The sequence below is a fragment of the Cricetulus griseus genome, chromosome 5, assembly GCF_003668045.3.
Source record: "Cricetulus griseus strain 17A/GY chromosome 5, alternate assembly CriGri-PICRH-1.0, whole genome shotgun sequence".
NCBI lineage: Eukaryota > Metazoa > Chordata > Mammalia > Rodentia > Cricetidae > Cricetulus > Cricetulus griseus.
This window is the reverse complement of record NC_048598.1, coordinates 150,391,364-150,413,146: the sequence shown is the minus strand read 5'-3', so window position 1 is coordinate 150,413,146 and position 21,783 is coordinate 150,391,364. Positions and strand designations below refer to the sequence as shown.

Genomic DNA, 21,783 nt, shown 5'->3' with positions numbered 1-21,783 from the left:
GCAGGTAGTGCCATTAACTGCTAAGCCATCTCTCCTTGCTTTTGACAGTCACATCCTATGTAGATGGGATTGGCCTTGGATCCATGGGTATTTCTCCTACCTTTGTGTCCTCAGTGCTGTGATTTCAGGTACAGCCACAACTCCTGGCAAGTTACACCAATTTCTTTGTTTGTTATTGTTTTGTTTAATTTTTTTTTTTTTTTTGAGACAGGTTTTCTCTGTGTAGCTTTGGAGCCTATCCTGGCACTTGCTCTGGAGACCAGGCTGGCCTCGAACTGACAGACATCCGCCTGCCTCTGCCTCCCGAGTGCTGGGATTCCATGCCTACACTACCATGCTAGATTTATATAGTGCCAGGGATCAAACCCAGGGCCTGTGTATGCTAGGCATGCACTCTACCTACTGAACCACAAATCCAGTCTCTGGATACTTTTCGTAGGAGCAAGCAAGATCACAAAACACAGTGTACATTCGACAATCATAAAGACAAAGTCTGCAAGTCGAAACAGCTCTCTACTAAAAGACATTTACCACAGGGTCTTTGCTCTCTAGGGCAGCCTTAAATTTCTCAATGCAGCGCTTCTGAAGGCAGGGGATGGTTGTCACTTCTGGACTGGTAGACAAAATAAATACCGTGATGGCAGTAAGCAGACTGACTTCATCAAGTTCTTGATGTTCTCCATCAACTGAAGAGAAAAATGAGCATTAGAAGGATTATATATATACTGCTGCATCTCTGTGAAGTTCTCTGTAGTTTGCTTATTGACTGTTGTTTTCTTCTTCCTTACAGACTCTTTTTTGTTTGTTTGTTTTTCGAGACAGGGTTTCTCTGTGGCTTTGGAGGCTGTCCTGGAATTAGCTCTTGTAGACCAGGCTGGTCTCGAACTCACAGAGATCTACCTGCTCTGCCTCCCGAGTGCTGGGATTAAAGGCATGTGCCACCACCGCCTGGCTTCCTTACTGTTCCAGAGGTCCTGATTTCCCAGCAACCACATGGTGGCTCCCAACCACCCGTTATGAGATCTGGTGCCCTTTTCTAGTGTGCAGATATACATGGAAGCAGAATGTTGAATATATAGTAAATAAATGAAATATTTAAAAAAAAAAAAAAAAGAATCCCTGAGGTAACGGGCAGTGGTGGCGCATGCCTTTAATCTCAGCACTGGGGAGGCAGAGGCAGGTAGATCTCTGTGAGTTCAAGACCAGTCTGGTCTACAGGGTGAGTTCCAGGACAGCCTCCAAAGCTACACAACAGAGAAACCCTGCCTCAGGAAAAAAAAACAAAAAACAAAAAACAAAAACAAAAACAAAAAAAACCCTCAAACTCCTGAGAACTGGGGAAGCAGCTCTGTGGTGGAGGACTTCCTGGCACACGCAAGGCTCTAGGTTTCAACCTCTCAGGTGTGTGTAGTGGGGGTGGACTAACACACATTTGAGATCGCCTGACTTTGGACATGTAAGTCTATCTGCAGTTTGCTCATATTAAGTGGGGCATGAGCTAACTTTTACACATTTAGATACATGCTACTTGTGGCTTTCACATGTATTAGCTCTTTAAGATGTGATCTTTTTGTTTTGTTTTTGAGACAGACTATGTTACCCTTTGAACTCTTTTCTTCCTGCTCCTCTTCATGCCCAGCTGGGCTAGTGGTGCACACATATGACTACACACAGTCTGTGGTCACTGCTTTAGCTGCAATGGAAGTGCTTTCGTCACTCTTCTGTTATTTTCTTTTTTTAAAGATTTTATTTATTTATTATGTATACAACAGTCTGCTTCCATGTATATCTGCACACCAGAAGAGGGCACCAGATCTTATAATGGATGGTTGTGAGCCACCATGTGGTTGCTGGGAATTGAACTCAGGACCTCTGGAAGAGCAGTCAGTGCTCTTAACCTCTGAGCCATCTCTCCAGCCCTCTTCTGAAATGAATTTTTCTTTTATTGAGGCAGGGTCTTCAACTTGCTTTGTAGCTGAGGGTGACCCTGAATTTTTGTTTGTTTGTTTTGTTTTTTGAGATAAGGTTTTTCTGTGTAGTCCTGGCTGCCCTGGAACTTGCTCTCTAGACCAGGCTGGCCTTGAACTCAGAGGTCTGCCTGCCTTTGACTCCTGGGTGCTGGGATTAAAGGTGTGAAATTTTGATCTTTCTGCCTCTATTTCCCAAATTCTGGGATTACAAGTGTATAACATCACACCTGGTTTATGTGTTCCTGGGACTGAATCCAGGTCTTCATACATGTTGGCTGGCCAAACCTCACTACACAGTTCAGACTAGCTTCAAATTTTCAGTGGTCTTCCTGTCCAAGTCCCCAGTGCTTGGATTAGTATTATAGGTGTGAACCATTTTCTATTAGAATAAGTTACCTTCATCTTCCAAAGTGATATTCTAATTAAATATTTTTAATGAAGGAGCTATGGATTATTTTCAAAAGGAAAGGTGGCAAACTCAACTTACTAAGTTTTTTGTCTTTTTTTTTTTTTTTTTTTTGGCTTCTTGGGCTTCTGGCTAAGATCAAGTGACATGAATCAAAACAACAAAATAAGGAAACAGGGACTCACATAGCCTAGGCTGGCCTCCAACTTGTTATGTGGGGGCTGCTGCTGTTTATTCTCCTGCAGCTCCTGAGTGCTGGACTCACAGGCTGAGCCACCATGCCCAGTGTGTGCAGTGCTGGGAGAGAATCCAGGGCTTTATGCATGTCAGACAATACTCCATCAGCTGAGTACATACCCAGCCCACTAGATGGTTATTACTTACAAACAAATGACATGTATAAACAGTAGCATCAGTCATAGTAACTCTGTCAGTACTTAAACACCATGTGCCAGCCAGCCCTCTCAGGTAATGAGAATACAACTCCATTATCAAGTGGGGATCAAATAAAGAATTTAGGTTCAGCCATTAACAAGGTCCATGCCTATAAAAACATACCAAAAAAAAAAAAAAAGAAAAAAAAAAAGAGACAAGCCCTGCAGTTTTGTTTTGTTTTGTTTTTCTCCTTGAGACAGGGTTTCTTTGTATTGTTTTGGAGTTTGTCCTAGAACTTGATCTGTAAACCAGGCTGGCCTCGAAGTAACAGAGATCTGCCTGCCTCTGCCTCCTGAGTGCTGGGATTAAAGGCTTGCACCACCAACGCCTGCAGTTTTTATCTTAGTGAGTTTGAGGCCAGTCTGGTCTATAGAACTAGTTCTAGGACAGCCAGGGCACACAAAGAAACCCTGTCTTGAAAAGCCAAACCAAACCAAATCAAAACTAACAACAACAAAACTACAGAAAGGAGGAATGCGGTGGCTCAAACCTATAAACTTAGCACTTGGGAGGCTGGGGCAGAAGCCTCTGGAATTCAAGCCTATCCTCTGCAAGAGAATTCAACCTCAGCCTGGGCTACATGAGACCCTAGCTCACAAATAAAAAACAAAACCATTCAAAACGCCCTAGACAGTGACTTAGGATAAGTGACTCTGGGTGGGTGGAGTCTTGAGGTGACCACGGAGGCTGACAACCGAGGTGGGAGGTGCAGAGAAGGGCATTTCACGGAGGAGTGAGTTGGCACACAGGTAACACAGTGAACCACACAGAGAGTGCCTGAGCGCCCTGTACCAGCCAGGCATTTGTTACCGGCAGCAGCACTTTGTAAGAAACAGCAATGTGGTCATTTGCCCACGACACCCAAAGTCTGGAAAGCAGACAGTCTGACTCCAGAAAATACAATGGCTCCAGGGGCTCTCCTGCTTCCTGTCCAGCGGTTATCTGTAGCACACTCAGCTAGTTACTTCAGTACAAACACTGTCCTCTTCCCATTTCTCCTAATCTCCTTTACTGCTCCTGTATTTACTGGGGATGGATGAAAAGTGTGCTTAAGCAGTAGGCCTCTCTTGAGGCCCAAGCAGTAAAGAACAGTCCCTTGCCAACAGCTGTCTTACTGAGTCATCTTGGAATCCAATATGCTAGCTGTAGCCCAGCCAATGTCCTAGTACTAACTTCATGAGAGGCCAAGTCCTGGGCCTCAGAAACTAACAGGTAGTAAATGTTTTTCTCTTTTATGTTACTAGGTTCTTTTGTTTGTTTGTTTATCTGAGTCAGGGTCTGGCCTGGCCAGGCTGGCCCTGAACTAAGGATAGCATTGAACTCCAGATTTTCCTGCTTCTACTGCCAAATGTTGGGAGGAAGGCAGCATCAGGTCCAACTGGGAGAAGACCTGTTACAGTGCAAACGTTTACTGTTTATGATCAGCTCCTATTAATTTATGTTAATAGTTGGTCTAACATGAGAGTCCTGGCTTGATACACAACTGAGACCAAACATACTGTGTATCTGCAAACAAAAGGAAGTTTCTTATGATGGACAACATAAAACTAATACTTCTCCATCTTTACCTCCTCTTCCTCCCTGATGCTGGCAGAGGTTAATGATTTAAACATGCTGTAAATTTATTTAAATTGTGCTGTACTTTATTCCATCCTGCTGTTCTAATCCTGACTCTGCCCATTCCCCACCTCCTCCTTCACTAGTGGGGCTCTGAAAATCAAACCTTGCCAGGTGATGGCATGGACTTGCAGTGCCAGCACTAGGGAGCAGGGTCAATGCTGAGTTCGAAGCAATCCTGGGCTACACAGCATGATTCTGTGTGTCTCTGGGAAAACAACAATAATACGTTGACCCTATCTGTACTTCTTCCAAGGTCTGTTTGTCCGAGAGGAGCCTGTCTGAACTTCTGTCTTTAGCTCTCATCTGGACCAAAGCACTCCCTGCTCTACACTCTACTATGCTCCTGTTTTACTTTTTTTCTTTTCTTTTGCTTTTTGAGACAGGGTTTCTCTGTGTAGTCCTGGCTGTCCTGGAACTTGCTCTGTAGACCAGGCTGCCCTCTGAACTCAGAGCTCCACCTGCCTCTGTCTCCCGAGTGCTGAGACTAAAGGCTTGTGCCACTGCCTTTCTTTTCTTAAGCTTTTGTGACTGACTTCTTCCCAGTTTCTTCCCATCATGATTTGGGTCCTCTTCTTCCTGCACAAGCTCAAACAGAATGAATCATGCCAATTGTAAATAGGACAAGTACCGGGTAAGGTCTATCTGAACACTTTACACACCCACTGGGCCCACGCTACTGTCTCTAGGTGAGACTACCAATATGATCAACTGAATAGCTTAGCCTAAAAACAAAGGCCCTGCCTCTCCCTTTAAAACCTGCTAACAGACTTGCTGACCTGGACTCCAACAGTCAAGCACAGTTGCTAGAGCATTCTGGAGGAGGCTGGTCCAAGCTGCATGGCTCTTTTCTGCTCGGGCCATCGGGGAAGTTAAGATTCCTTTTAAAGCTTGCAAGGAAGCTGTAACTGTTGAGGACAACTGGCCCCCAGGTAACTTCACAGCAGTTTCTCTGAGGACTCCAATTGCAAGGTACAATATAGTAGGGAGAATTGAGATGCTTCCTGCAAGATAGAAGTAAAATTGTGTTTCAGCAGGTATGTTTTCAACAGCTAAGAATACTTGTTGCTCTTGCAGAAAGAAGACCTGAGACAATGCTCTCTTTTGACCTCTGTGAGAACCAGGAATGTACACATACATATGTTCTGGCAAAACACCCATACACATGAAATAAATGCAACTAGAAAAAAAAGTTAAGTTGTCAAGGAGGAAAGCAGTGTTGGAGGCTTCCAGTGTTTGCTGTGTTCGTCTGGGCTCAGAGCACAGCTCTTCTGCACTGTTGCCCACGTGCTGTGGGTTCATTCTGTAGCACCAACTCATCCTCCAAAACATCACCCTCAGAAAAAACCCTAGAGCATTTCCCATAAATTATAATTTAGTAACTCAATTAAATTAAAAAAAAAAAAAGAGCGTCATTAGCCTGAGGGTTGTCCACTGGGTCACACTGGCTAGCCAGCCTTCCCTGCCTTCCTAGTATTGGGACTATAAATGTGTGCAAGCATGCCCAGCTCTTTTAAATGTGCTTTTTAGGATCTAATTCAAGTCCTTAAGCTTTCAAGGCAATCCATTTATCATCTGAACCATCTCCCCATCAATTAAGATTTTTATAGTTGGATCAAATTCTGATAGTTGTAACTGAAAATGTTATTTTGGTTGCATCACGTTAGCATTAAACTTTTGACATTTTTGTTTGTCATTTTGACATTTCATTTGTTTTTGTTTTGTTCTTTTTCTTTTCCAAGACAGGGTTTCCCTGTGTAGTCATGGCTGTCCTAGAACTCACTCTGTAGGCCAGACTGTCCTCAAACTCACAGAGATCCTCCTGCCTCTGTCTCTCGAGTGATGGGATTAAAGGCGTGCGCCGCCATGCACAGCCCAGCTTTTCCAATCTCATTTGTTCTAGTTTATTTCTTTTCTGTTCTTTTTGAGACAGGACATCACTGTGTATCCAGGCTGGGCTTGAACTCCTGACTCTTCTGTCTCAGACTCTGGAGAGCTGGCATTACAGGTGTGTACCTCTATGTCTAGCCTATCTTTATATTTTGTGGTATACAGTCCAGTAGCTCTAAGCATATTCACAATGTGATGTTTCACCACTATTCTACCCCCCCCCCCCCCCCGAGACAGGGTTTCTCTGTATTGCTTTGGAGGTTGAGGTTGTCTTGGAACTTGCTCTGTAGACCAGGCTGGCCTCAAATTCACAGATTCACCTGCCTCTGTCTCCCGAGTATTGGGGTTAAAGGCGTGTGCCACCAACGCCAGGCTCCTATTTAAAATATTTTTACAATATTTTTGTTTTGGGGATTGTGGTAGTTTGACTATATTTGGTCCCCATAAGCTCATAGGGAGTGATGCTATTAGGAGGTATAACCTTGTTGGAGAAAGTGTGTCTCTGTGGGGGTGGGCTTTGAGATCTCCTATACTTAGGCTACACCCAGTGCGGCACACAGGTGCTTTTGCTGTCTGCAGATAAAGATTTGGCACTCTCAGCTCCTTCTCCAGCACCATGTCTGTCTGCACACTGCCATGATGATAATGGGCTAAACCTCTGAACTGTAAGTGAGCCACCTCAATTTAATGTTTTCCTTTATAAAATTTGCTGAGGTTTCCAGGTGGTGTTATTGCATGCCTTTAATCCCAACATTCCGGAGGCAGAAGCAGGTGGATCCTGTGAGTTCGAGACCAGCCTGATCTACAGAACAAGTTCCAGGACAGGCTCCAGAGCTACACACAGAAACCCTGTCTCAAATAAAAAACAAACAAACAAACAAAAACAAAAAAGAAACAAAAGTTTCATAGCCACTAAAGAGTTGAAATCAATTGTTAAGTTTAATGTTAATATGGAAGCCACACCTGGTGGCACAGGCTACTTAAGTTTGAGGTATCAGAATCATTCTGTAGCCTGATCTGGAGACAAAGTTCAAGACCAACATAAGCAAGTTAGTGAGATCCTGTCTCCAAATGTAAGTAAAACAAAGAAACAATCAACAACAACAAAACGGGGGAGTGGGGACAGGCATATCAGGCACCTATCTCAAAACCATGAAGCCCTATAGTACCAGGAAAAAAAAGCTTAATTTTCCTGGCTATTACTTAGCAAAACTCTGTCTGCCTACCTTTTTTTTTTTTTCCCCCTAGACAGGGTTTCTCTGTGTAGCTCTAGGTGTCCTGGAACTCACTCTGTAGAACAGGCTGGCCTCAAACTCGGAAATGCCTGCCTCTGCCTCCCGAATTCTGGGATTAATGGTGTATGCCACCACGGCCCAGCCCTCAGATCTTTGAAATAAGCAATCTTTTCTATTTCTTTGTTATGTGTGGGGGTTCACACACACTGTGGTGTGCATATAGAGGTCAGAGGACAACTTGCAATAATTAGTTGGTTCTGGGATTAAACTCAGGGTTGTCAGGTTTGGTAGAAAGAACCTTTACTAACACTATGTGACAGATTTAAAAAAATATCTTTGGTGTGTGTGTGTGTGTGTGTGAGCCAGGTTCATGTATAGCCCACAAATCACACTGGATATCTTCTCTCTCCTCCTTATTTTATGAGACAGTCTCCAACTGAACCTGGAGCTCATCAATGGCTGCCTAATGATCTTTAGCAATCTTTTTGTCCTCGCCCGAAGCACTGGAGTTACAGGTATGCACTGTCATGATCAGCTTTTATGAGGGTTCTGGGGATATAAACTCAGCTATCATGCTTGCACAATGGGCACTTTACCAACTGAGCCATCTTCTCAGCTCCTGTGCTAGATTTTGTACAGAATACATATTTTAGTTGGAAATAAGATACATCTACACATATATTATCTTTTATATGCAATAGTTACATATAATGTATTTACATGTTAGAGAAAGGTACAGATTTTCATATAGAAATAAGGTATATACATGAACAAAGAAAACTCAGTATGGGCAGGTTTCTAGGGAAACAACTTCTGACACAGTGAGACTGGAGTTGAACTTTGAAGAAAGAAAGTATTTTTAAAAATCTGGCTCCGTGCACTATGGGCTGTAGAGTCTGATGACCTGATCTCAATCCCTAGAACCATAACAAGAGCTGGACATAATGGTGAACGTGTAATTCTAACACCCCTATGGGGAGACGGGAGGCTGCAGATCAGCTACCCACAGGATGCACTATAGCGGCAGAAACAACAGACACTGCTCACTGTTCCAAACAAATCAGGAAGAACCGACTCCCAAATAGTTGCCCTCTGAGCAGTGCATATGTGGTGACAGAGTGGGCCTCTCTGACCCAGAATTAGGTCCTTTCAGCTCCCAGAAAGCGAGAATGACTGCAAACAACAAGATGAATAGGAAGCCTTCTGGGACGCAGTGGATTCAGCAGAGCCTACAGAGCCCTAAAAGCTATTTGAAAGAATTGAATGGATTTGGTCTGCAACAGAGCAGGGCGTCATGACAAATTTGTCATCACGGAGTCAGAACTATCCACCAGATAGTATACACTGAAAAAACGGCCAAGCACTACTACTTGCTCTAATATACTGTCAGCTAGAGACAATATTTTAAAGAGATGGTCAAGGCACACCCTCACATGCCCCAGGCCTGAGTTCAATGCTTAGAACTGGAATAATAAAGCAATCACAGAAAGTGCATTCATCTATCATTTTTGCTGTGTACTTCACTTTTGCCTTTTTTGGTGGAACCAATTATATTAGACTGTAAAGCTATCTTACAGGATTATAAAAAGTACTCAAAGGTTTGGGTCTGTAGTCATTCAATGGGAAAATAATCAGCAACTAGGTCATTTATTGCCTCTAGGGCAGTGTTTCTCAACCTGTGGATCACAGACTCATTGGGGGTGGTCACATATCAGATTTACATTACCATTCATAACAGTAACAAAATAGCAATGAGACAATTTTCTGGTGGGGGCCAGCACAACATGAAGAACTGTATTAAAGGGGACGCAGCATTAGGAAGGTTGAGAACACTGCTCTAGGGTCAACCACACTGCACAGCTTACCTTCAGGAGAGCACACTGCAGGAAGTTCAGCAAGGATGACCAAGGCAGCTGTGACCAGTTTACTTCCTTCCTCTGACAGGGTCTGCGGCTTTGCAGCTTTTACTCTTGGGCCACCTGTCAATTTAGGGTTTAGTTCTGGGAGTTGTCTAACGAGGATGCAGACACACAGTTCCAGGGTTGCAAAGACCAACGACTTCCCAGGCACAAGTCCTCCTGTGTCCTTTCCTTCACCAAACTCTGGCAGGGTTTCCTTTTCAGAAGCCCCATCATCAACTAAAAGACAGGGAACAATGTTTGAGAAAAGCTGCTTGTTTGGTGTCAGGTAGATGACAATTTTATTCATTTCTGGAAGGGCAATTACTTAGTGGCTCAAGTGTTAAGTGTGAAAAGCTGAGGGAAAAAGCAGTTCTTATGTTAAAGGGGGCTGTCTTTATCATGATTTTCCACTGCAATGGACAAAACAAAACAATCTTTATAACCCATTCAGCCTTAAAACAGTGCCGGCTTGAACTTATCTCTTTGCCGTTATAAATGAGAACCTGATGGCAGTAGCTCCAACAGTCTTATGGATTGTAGTGGCTGGGCACTACGATCAGAATCCTGGTCCCTGCCACCAATGGAAGCTGCACACCTGCTCCCACTGCCTACCTCTGCACTTCTACTTTTTATGTACATATGTCCCCTTTGCCCTGGTTCAACAGTATCAAGACTGCCCAGCTACAGTCTGAGCAGTACTTTCAAAAACAACAACACTGCAGTGCAATGTGCTCAGGGCTTGATGGTACAGTGACACTTGATTTCCAGAACTGGAATAAAAAGAGATGCTTGTCATTAAGTGTTAGTACTCACCTTCTGCACTTCGTCTTTTTTCCTTCACATGTTCTTGAGCTGCACAGATAATCTGCCTAACCACTTCAAGTGAAGCCAGCTGAATGGCAGGGGACTCACGGGTCAAAATTACTCGGTGTAGTACATTCAGCAATTCAATACCCAAGTCCTGTCAAAAAACATGGAGTGGACACTATTGGAAATTACACTTGTGTGTGTGGGCATGTGTGTAAAAATAACAATGCTAAATGCCATGAAAAAATTCAGAAAAAAAGAATTTAATAATTTTTTTTTTTTAAAAAAGCTGGGTATTGGTGGTGCTTGCCTTTAATCCCAGGCAGAGACAGGTGAATCTCTGTGAGTTTGAGACCATCCTGGTCTACAAGAGCTAGTTCCAGGACAGCCTCCAAAAAAAAAAAAAAAAAAAAAAAAAAAAAAAAATTGCCAGAGCAATAATGGTATATATCAACACTTCGGTTGACATGTTGATTCTATGACCAATATTAACATCTTCTTGCACTAATAAACAATGAAGGAGAAGTAATACTACAGTAGATCTTTTAAACACCCTGGGAATCCCTATTCCATTTCTCCTTTTTTTTTTTTTAATTTTTAAATTTTTTTTCCATTTCCCCTTCTTTCTCTAAGATTTTATTTATTTTATGTGTATGACTATTTCACTTGAACACCCATACGATGTGGGAGGGGGTCAGAAGGGTGCATCAGATCCCTTGGAAGCGGAGTTACAGGTGTGGGTGTCAGGAACTGAACCCGGGTCCTCTGCAAGAGGAGCAAGTGCTCCTAACCACTGGGTCACCCCTCCAGCTGCCTCCCTTCTCTTTTTCATTAGTTATTCTGATTGCTTTCTTTCATTTTTGAAAAATTGAGTGAACCTGTTTTAAATAAATACTTGTCTGAGGGTTGGAGAGGGTTTTTAGGAGTTAAAAGCACTTGCCACTTTTGGGGGACTGGAATTTGGTTCCCAGCACTCACAATTGGGCTGCTCAAGTGCATAAATCACTAGTTCCAGGAGTTACCTCAGAGGAACATGCAAATATAGGCACACACCCATCCATGTACATAAGTATAAATAAAAATTAAAAAAAAAATTGTTTCAATTCACACAGAAAATAGCCAGGTATAGAAGCATATGCCTTTCAGAGGTAGAGGCAGATGCATCTCTGAGTTTGAGGCCAGCCTGGGCTACACGGTGAGTCCCAGTACAGCCAGGGCTATTTAGTGAGACCCTGTCTTGAAAAAACCACTTCCCACCGGAAAAAAGAAAAAGGAAATAATCACAGTACAGTTTATAATGTAGTCAAGGTCAACTTAACTCAGAACCCCAACTAAAGTTTTAAGCCTAATTAGTGATAGAACTGATTAAATAAGAACTTCGGAAATCACAGAACCCATTTAAAACCATTGTTAGAGATAAGACAAATCATACCTGCAGCAAGAATGCCGCCCTAACCCCCATTTCCTCTAAGATGTCAGAGAAAGTGCCACACTCTGCAGGCATCCTTGTATCACAGCCAGACTAAAGACCAGGAAGAGAACCCAGACAACAGGAATATTTTGTAGTGCACAGTGATATACACTGTCTCTTGGGGGAAATGCAAAATAAGATAGAGATGAGTGCAAAGACTGGGGTTCATAGAAAAGAAATGATCACTATACAGAATAATGGCTACTGTGCCAGATAAAGCGACACAGGTCCTTCCAGCACAGCAGAAGGCAGAGAACACGGCTATGCCATTCTTTTTCTTTTGTGATCTTTGCTCAGTTCTGTTCACTGTAGTAACCTGAATACATTTCTATTCTTTGAAGCCCACAGAAGCCTACTTAAAGCACAGTCCATCACCTGGTCACTGCCAATTTTAGATCTGGGCCACGGAGCATCCAGAAGGGCCTGCAGTGCATGCAGACAGGAGGCGAGGCTCTCCATGGTGGCATCTGAGCGCAGGGAACACAGGAACTCTACACTGATCCCTGGAAAGGCAAAGGAGAGGCTTCTGAGAATCTTAGTTCAGAGTGCTAGATAAGTCCACTGCCATAAGATAAACACAGTGATTTGGCAAAAGACAGCACAGGTAAATAATAATACAGTTCTAGATGTGTGTGTGTGTGTGTGTGTGTGTGTGTGTGTGTTTGAGACAGAGAGAGAGAGAGAGAGAGAGAGAGAGAGAGAGAGAGATGCAGTCACACTCATGTAGTCAAAGCTGGCCTTGAACTTGTGCTGGATTCTTGATCCTTCCGTCTCTGTCTCCCAAGTGATGGGATTACAAGTATATGCTACCATACTAAGCTAATTTTCTTTCTTTTATTAAAATTAAAAGTAATTTTAGTGGCTGAAGAGATGGCTCAGTGGGGATCTGATACCTGGCTTCTGTAGGCATGGAGCGAGTAAATGGTGGGTAGATATATATGCAAGCAAAACATAATTTTAAAATTAAAAAGGTGTGTGTGTGTTCGAGCGTGTGAGCATGCAGGTGCCTACAGAGATCAGAAGAGGGTGTTGAATCCTTGGAGTTGGAGTTACAGGTGATTTTGAGTAGCCTGAAGTTGGCGTTGAGAACTGAACTCAGGTCTTCTGGAAGAATAGCAACAGCTCTTAACTGTGGAGCCTCCTGATTTTCTTTTTAGGAAGCCACTGGGCACATGTTCTTGAAACCTGCAAATTTTGGGAACAATCTACTGAAAACATGCTATCGCACTCCTATTTTTTTTAAAGCGTATATTCCAGGAAATTGAGAACACTGGTTGAAGCACTCATCTTTTAAAAACTGTGGAGTGGCTGGAGAGAAGGCTCAGTAGTTAAGGGCACACATAGCTCTTTCAGAAGACCCGAGTTCAGTTCCCAGCATCCACACCGGCAGCTCACAACTGCCAGTAACACCAGTTCCATAGGACCCAAAGCCTCCTTCTGACCTCAGTGGGAACCTACATTTAGAAGTACTACAGACACAGCAGGCACGCACGCACCCACCCACCCACCCACCCACCCAAACAAAACTATGGAAAGCAGGAAGTGGTGGCACACTTCTGTAATCTCAGACTTGGTGGTGAGACAGGAGTTTAAGGCCAGCCTGGGTACAGACTGAGAACCAGTCACAAAACAACCCCCTACTCCCACCAATCAAAGCTTTTTTTCTCCTGGAGCTGAGGACTGAACCCAGACCCTTGTGCTTGGTAGGCAAGCCCTCTACCACTGAGCTAAATCCCCAACCCCCAAACAAAACCTTTTTTTTTTTTTTTTTTTGTTTTTCGAGACAGGATTTCTCTGTGGCTTTGGAGGCTGTCCTAAAACAAGCTCTTGTAGACCAGGCTGGTCTCGAACTCACAGAGATCCACCTGCCTCTGCCTCCCGAATGCTGGGATTAAAGACCTGCGCCACCAACGCCCGGCTCAAACAAAACCCTTGTAAAAAGAAAGGGACTAAACTTCTCTTGTAATTTCTGTAATTTAACTTGATATTGAAGCCAACTTGTAATAGGATTCTAGACTTATTATAATAAAGTTTGAAATTTTATAAAGTATACACAATACCTAGTTTCATTAATGATGTCACTAACAACCAGCAAAGAATGTGGTGGCAGTCACCAGGAGGCAGGCAGTAAGGCACAACTCAACGATAAACCCTCTAGTGCTATAAGCTCTTTTGCTGACCTAAAATCAGATGGACCCTGTCAGTGTAGACATCCTCGGGGGACTTGACTGCAGCCCCAGACGACGATGAGCCCTGGCACATGGAAGTCGGAGTTACAGGTCTTGAGAGATTGGCAGCTCCTTCATCTGGATCAGCGAAGCCGGTGCTGGTAAGCCACAGTGCTGCAGCGTGGAGGATGAGCGCCCAGGAGCTGTGGTAATGCAGCCTTGCGTTTTCGCTGGTCTCTGCTGTGTAGAAAGCACCACCTACCAAAGAAAGAAGAAGTCAGTGGGCATTGAAGACTCGACCCTCCAGTGTGCTCTCTTTCACAGAGAGTGTTGTTAACCTCAGCTGTTCAAAGTGCATTCGGAAACCCTCTAGGCTGTCCCCCACCCCCAGGCCAGTGCCTTCTGATTTTATCAGCACAGAGGTGCTGTCTGTTCTTGGGCTTGACATACACGAACCTTCTATCTAGTCTGCTGTCTGTGACTCATCTTACTGTGCCCCACATTGCTGGACATTTGCTCATGTCGCTAAGTGTCAATATTCTGTTACTAATGTCTGATTTCTTCTGGGATTATGTCTGTTGGGTGTTAACTTAAGTTTCTGCACTGCCTAGTCCCACAGCTGTTTAGTCCCAAATAAACACATAGAGGCTTATATTAATTATAAACTGTTTGACCTATTGCTCAGGCTGATTACTATCTAGCTCTTAGAACTTAAATTAACCCATAATCCTTATCTATAGTTAGCCACATGGCTTGGCACCTTTTCTCAGTAAGCATTCTCATCTTTCTTCCTCTTCCAGTAAGGCTGGCGACTCACTCTCTGCCTTCCTCTTCCCAGCTTTTTCCAAGTCTGGTAGCTCTGCCTATACTTCCTGCCTGGCTACTGGCCAATCAGCATTTTATTAAACCAACATGAGTGACAAATCTTTACATTGTACAAGAGCATTAACACACTCAATTGGGTCCTATGGTTGGTTTATGGGTAACTTTATAAGAATTTGAAGGCCAAGGCAGGTGTGGTATGCATGTTTATAATCTCTGCACTGTGGAGGGGAGGAAGATCAGGAGCTCAAGGCTAGTCTCACCTACTAGGGAGGTGAGGCCTCAGTGGGCTGCATAAAACCAGGTCTCAGAAACAACAGAAAAGGGGAGTGGTAGAGTGTTTATCCAGCATGTGTGAGATCCTGAGTTCAATTCTCAGCACTAAGCATACATAGTCTCCCCCCCCCTCTCTCTCACACACACACACACACACACACACACACACACACACACACACACACACACACACACGGAGAGAGGAAGAGAGAGAGAGAGACAGAGAGACACAGAGAGAGAAGAAAAATGCAACTAAAAAGATTAGAGACAGGACTGTTGAGATTGAATTCAGATCCTCAAACCCATCTGCAATCCCAGCACTCCTATGGGGAGGCAGGAGACCAAGACAGGAGAATTTCCAGTAACTTGTGGGTCAGCAGGAGAGATCCTGGCTCAAATAAGGTAGAAGGTGAGGAACATGTCAACATCTGAGGTTCTACTCTAATCCTGCACATGTGCCAAGGCATCCGCTCATACAAACTGATATAGACACACACACACACACACACACACACACACACACACACACACACAAGATTATTAAGATTGGGGCTGGAGAGATGGCTCAGTGGTTAAGAGCACTGATTGCTCTTTCGCAGGACCTAGGTTCAATTCCCAGCACCCACATGGCAGCTAACAACTGTCTGTAACTCCAAGATCTGACACCCTCACATAGACATATTGCAGGCAAAACAACAATGGAAATAAAATAAAAATAAATATTAAAAAAGATTAACAAGGGCTGGAGAGATGGCTCAGTGGTTAAGAGCACTGACTGCTCTTCCAGAGGTCCTGAGTTCAGTTCCCAGCCATCCATTATGAGATCTGGTGCCCTCTTCTGGTGTGCAGATATACATGGAAGCAGAATGTTGTATACATAATAAATAAATAAAATCTTTAAAAAAAATAAAAAAAGATTAACAAGATTAACAAAACAAAAAACTTGGAAAGCAAATCTCTCTCTCTCTCTCTCTCTCTCTCTCTCTCTCTCTCTCTCTCTCTAGCTTTGGGACCTGTCCTGGAACTTGCTCTGTAGACCAGGCTGGCCTCTAACTCACAGAGATCAGGCTGCCTCTGCCTCCTGAGTGCTGGGATTAAAGGTATGTGCCACCATTGCCTAGCACTAATCTCTTTTTTCTTAAACTTTTTATTTATTTCCTTATTTGTTGGTGTGTGTGTGTGTGTGTGTGTGTGTGTGTGTGTGTGTGTGAGTTCTCTCCTTTTACTATGGGTTTGCAGGGATTGAACTCAGGTCATGAGGCTTGGCAGCAAGCACCTTTACCCATTATGCCATCTTGCTGGTCCTGATATTTAATTCTTTTGTGTGTGCTTGTAGGTGTGTATTGTTCCTTAGGTTCTAGTCACCTCATGTTTTCCCAGACAGGTCTCTCTTCAGCCTGGAACTCACCAAGTTGGATAGGCAAGTCAGCTAGTAAGCCTCAGGAAATCCACCTGTGGTTGCCTCCCCATGGCAGGTGTCAGTGCTCAGGCTTGGGCTTTTCTATGTGGATTCCTAAGATTGGCATCAGGTCCCCATGCACACAAGATAAACACTTTGCTAACTAAGTCTGCTGCTCAGCCCAATTTCTTAACTTTCAGTCAGGTGACTTTAAAACATATTGTGTGCACATGTTTAAAACAAGTACTGACATATATTACCCAGTCCCAAGACTGACATTAACATTTTGTCTTGTTTTCTTCAGTCTCTTACCTAAGTATGTCAGAGAACAAAGAGGTGGTAATAGTCAAGACATTCTGAGATGACACAAAGATTAAGAGTGGCTACCTAGTGTCTTACACATACAGCACAGTAATCCTTATAGTCAGAAATTAGATCCCTACCTCTACCTCTTAAAAAACAAATTCTAGTTTCACTGTTGTTCAAATTAACACATAAAGCTACAAAGCTTTTATGTATTTATGATCTTAAGTTAAAAACAATGTTAGGTAATACATAAAAACACAAGCGACTGGCTGTATTAATTAAACACACACATACACATTAGAGACTGTGAGAAAGTATGTGTAAGACATGAATATGCATTGGAACATACACATAAATATCTAAGAAGAAGCTGGGGAGATGGCTCCATGGAGCACCTACTTGCAACTAGGAGGACTGGACTTCCATCCCTAGACACAAACAGAAAAGACGGGTGGGCATGGCAGCCGCCTGCAATCCCAGCACTCAAGAGGTGGATTGCTGGGGCAAACTGGCCAACCAGACCAGCTGAAATGGTGAGTACTAGGATTAGGGAGAGAGTCTGCCTCAATCAATAAGTGAAAAGTGATCAAAGAGGACTGTGATTTGAGGTTCTAGCTTGGCCTGCACAACATTCATGCACATACTACAGGCGAAGATGCACACAGATACATATGCACACCACACACATGCAGAAGAGCAAATCCAAAAACCAAACAATGGAAGAAGAGGAGGGAGGTGGTTAGTGGACAACGGGAAAAGGACAAACATAAATTAGAAACCCAGAAAGGCTAGGGTCAGGGTAGTTACAGAAGAAGCGATTTAAATAACCATGAACATAGAAGAAAAGACTATCCTGGAACTTACTTTGTGGACCAGGCTGGCCTAGAACTCATAGAGCTCTGCCTGCCTCTGCCTCCTGAGTGTTGGGATTAAAGGCGTGCACCACCACTGTCTGTGCAAAGACTCTCAAGAAATACAAATTTACAAATCACTATTTTCTACCCTTTAGACGGTCAAAAATTAAACAATATGGTTTAAGCTGGAAAGGTGTGAAGAGACATGCTGGTGGGCACATAAGGTATTAAGGTCATTTTGGAGAGGCATTTGGCAGTATCCTACCTTGTGAGGGCAGATGAAATTCTGGTTGCAAAAAAAAAAAAAAAAAAAAAAAGCTGGGCGTGGTGATGCTTGCTTTTAATCCTGGCAGAGGCAGGTGAATCACTGTGAGTTCAAGTCAAGTCCAGCCTGGTCTACAGAGTGGTTCCAAGATAGCCAGGGGTACACAGAGAAACGCTGTGTTGAAAAACAAAACAAAACAAAACAAAAATTTCTGGTTGTCTACATTTAAGGCAACTCCCAGCTGCTTATTCCATGAATAAAAACTGTTCTGGGGGAAAATGTTTCAGCTAAACATCTCAAACTAACTTACTATAGGAGCAATAGTGGAATAGAAGTTACTGTCACTCTAGGAATTATCAATTTATTTTATCTCCTTACCTTCAACAGGAAGTTGGGAGGCAAATTCTGCAGGCAAAGTTAAGACAGCAAAGTCCTGAAGCGCAGCAAGCCAGAGTCTGCTTAGTGTGCCCAGGTCTGTGCAGACTAAGTCAAGAAGACCATCAGCTGGAGGGGACCCACTTTTCACACTGTCTTCTGGATTAACAGCGGCCTTCAAAGTTTGTTTGTGACTTTTATGTCTTTGTACAGCAATTATGTAGACCTGTTAAAAGTTTTTAAGTAGAAGAAAAATCTGTGTCTGGTGAAACAATACAATGTTTTTATGCTTTCTTGAAGACACAGGCTTGTCTTTGAGAGCATCCAACTTGAAATGCACTGTGGTAACAAGAAGGCGTGTAGGGCTGGAGAGATGGCTCAGCGGTTAAGAGCACACGCTGTTCTTCCAGAGGTCCTGAGGTCAATTCCCAGCATCCACATCAAGCGGCTCACCACTGTTTGTAACCTGAGTGAGTAGATCCCATGCCCTCTTCTGGCATCTACCACATGTATTGGCAGCACACACTCAACACACACACAACATATAACTAGTAAAAATCATTAAAGGAAAAAGAAGGCATGTATGTATAAACACATACAGATTGTAGAAAGATAAAAAATCATCTCCGGGGAAGAAGAGATGGCTTAGCAATTAAGAGCACTGGCTGCTCTTGCAGAGGACCTGGGTTCAATTCCCAGCACCGATATGGTAGCTTGCAACCATCTGTAACTCCAGTTCCAGGGGGATCTGATGCCCTATTCTGACCGCTACAGACAACAGGCACACATGCAGTGCACACTTACACATGCAGGCAAAATGTTCACACCCATTAAACAATAAAATAAATATATCTAAGAATAAATAAAAAATATCCCTTGAGATCTCTCAGAGATCATAAATACTGGTAAACATCCTGCCAATATGTACTTCAACAGCCATGGCAGCTACAAACGACAGAAGTCTAGGTTATCCTAATAATCCATCTCACCATCTGGCGGCAGACAGCCATTCACAACTGAACCATGGGCACTGAAAATACGCTTATCAAAATTACCATCAACACACTATAAAAAGGTTTACTTAAATAGACTCATGGACTAAAGATTATCTCTAGTCCTATAACTATAAACCCTAAAAGAGCCAACTTTGAAACAAAACAAACGAAAACCCTCTGAAATATGTATGTTGTGTTAAGTCAAAATAATGGCAAAATTGGACAAATTTAATTCAGTTTCTATACATAGTACAGTATGAACACTCAAATACTTTACTACATATATGCTAATATGCTGGATTAGAGGGTCTCTGTTATTGCCCCAACTTCTTAAGACAGATGCATAAAATACACACTTTATTACTTTTACCCATAGTTTTGAATTCTACATGTATCTGACTCCAGGCATTCAGACAGGGATTAGGAGCCTCTATTACACAGAACATGTTGATCAGTCATTATCTGAGGAAAAACTAAGAGAAGGCAATGCATTTAATGAAAAACAAGGAGATTTAAATTACAAATAACACCATGTGAATAGAAAGTTTTATTTAAAAATGATTTTTTTGTTGTCTTTTCAAGACATGGGGTCTCTGTGTAGCCCTGGCTGGCCTTGAACTCACAGAGATCCACCTGCCTCTGCCTCCAGAGTGCTAGAATTAAAGGTGTGCGCCGCCACCATCCAGTTTATATAGTTTTGATGGGGGATGTTCTTCTGTATCTATGTTTCTCTTACTGGTTGATGAATAAAAAACTGATTGCCCAGTAGAGGCAGGAAGATAGGTGGGGCTAGGAGATGAGGAGAATGCTGGGGAGAGAGGCAGAGAGGCACAGTGGAAAAATACACTTGTAGAGACCAGGAAGATAGGACATGCCAGGCATTCTCTGGTAAGAAAAGGCCATGTAGAAATACATAGATTAGGGCTGGAGAGATGGCTCAGAGGTTAAGAGCACTGACTGCTCTTCCAGAGGTCCTGAGTTCAATTCCCAGTAACCACATGGTGACTCACAACCATCCGTTATGAGATCTGGTGCCCTCTTCTGGTGTGCAGATATACATGGAAGCAGAATGTTGTATATATAATAAATAAATAAAATCTTTAAAAAAATACATAGATTAGTAGTTATGGGTTAGTAATTAAGACAGAGCTAGCCAATAAGAAGCCCTAGCCATCAGCCAACAATTTTATAATTAATATAGCATCCATGTGTTTATTAGACCAGGCAGGACAGAAACCTCCATCATCATAGTTTCTTTAATTCATAACTGCTCCTGCTTGACTCTTTAGACTGCTTGTCCAATGTCAATTAGTATATAAATAAATCTCATTCGGAATTCTTTGGTTTACTTGAAAATGGACTATTTGAGAGGTGGAGGAAAGAGAATCACAATTTTACTGCCAGCCTCAGCTACAAGGGAGGACCTTGCCTCAAAAAAACAAAAACAACCAGGCAGTGGTGGCTCATGCCTTTGATCCCAGCACTCAGGAGGCAGAGGCAGGTGGATCTCTATGAATTCAAGGCTAGCCTGGTCTACAGAGCAAGTTCCAGGACAACCAGGACTACACAGAGAAACCCTGTCTCCAATGCCCCCACCAAAAAAAAAAACAAAAAAAAAAAACAAGCCCCCCAAACCAAACAACAGCAACAACAACAAAAAACCAAACAAGGTTAGGGTATGGCACAGAGTTACAGGCTTTACCTACCACACCTGGTTCAATCAAGAACCTGGGTTCAATCCTTGGCAAACACATACAGACTAACAAAACCCAGCTTTGCCAAAAGTACTTTATAATTGTATTTACAGCCTGCATTGTTTATGGTGTCAAATAGCTCCCATAATTCCTACTGTCAACGAAGAGCACCAACCTCCGCCCAGGCTTTCAGCACAGCCAAGATTTCCATGGTGGAAGCACTTTCGTTATACAGGTGGCTGAGAGCTTCTTTTCCAGCCTGTACTTTTGTTAGTGATGAGACAAGTAGCTGATGAACTCTGCGGAGATCATTGAGGTCACTTACAACTCCACTTGCTATCCACGCACTGCAAACCTGGTTTTGGGAAGACCAAAAATTAGATGTAAAAATTCTGTTGTTCTTTGTGAGTTTAAAAGAGCTCAGCCAAATTTTAGGAATCTAGCCATGGAAATATTTTTTAAACTTTTAAATGATTTATTTATTTTTATTTTATGTACATATATGTTTTGTCTGTATGATGGTGTCAGATCCCCTGGAACTGGAGTTACAGACAGTTGTGAGCAGCTGTGAATTGATCCCAGGTCCTCTAGAAGAGCAGCCAGTGCTCTTAATCGCTGAACCATCTCCCTAGCCCAGAAATAACTTTTAGTTTTTAACCAAGAAACCCAATAGAATGAATCAGACAAAGAACCAAAAGCCAGGACTTAAAAATTGAACAAAGGACTGGAGAGATGGCTAAGAGGTTAAGAGCACTGGCTACTCTTCCAGAGGTCCTGAGTTCAATTTTCAACAACCACATGGTGGCTCACAACCATCTGTAATGAGATCTGGTGCCCTCTTCTGGAATACATATACATAATAAATCTTAAAAAAAAATTAACAGACACTAAGGCTGA

The 21,783-nt window shown here is 42.9% G+C and overlaps 1 protein-coding gene across 7 annotated transcripts in view; it reads right to left on the bottom strand.

The window, feature by feature from the left end:
- The window catches only part of Heatr5a (HEAT repeat containing 5A), a 106,843-nt gene that overhangs the window by 3,972 nt on the left and 81,088 nt on the right, over positions 1-21,783 (bottom strand). For all 7 annotated transcript variants that reach the window (XM_027416306.2, XM_027416310.2, XM_027416309.2 and 4 more), the window contains 8 exons: positions 21,062-21,241; positions 18,201-18,423; positions 13,913-14,158; positions 12,108-12,235; positions 10,268-10,415; positions 9,419-9,691; positions 5,208-5,432; positions 532-686 (listed from right to left, as the gene is read on the bottom strand). In XM_027416306.2, the coding sequence (XP_027272107.1) occupies positions 532-686; positions 5,208-5,432; positions 9,419-9,691; positions 10,268-10,415; positions 12,108-12,235; positions 13,913-14,158; positions 18,201-18,423; positions 21,062-21,241 (1,578 nt within the window). The remainder of the gene's footprint in view (positions 1-531; positions 687-5,207; positions 5,433-9,418; positions 9,692-10,267; positions 10,416-12,107; positions 12,236-13,912; positions 14,159-18,200; positions 18,424-21,061; positions 21,242-21,783) is intronic.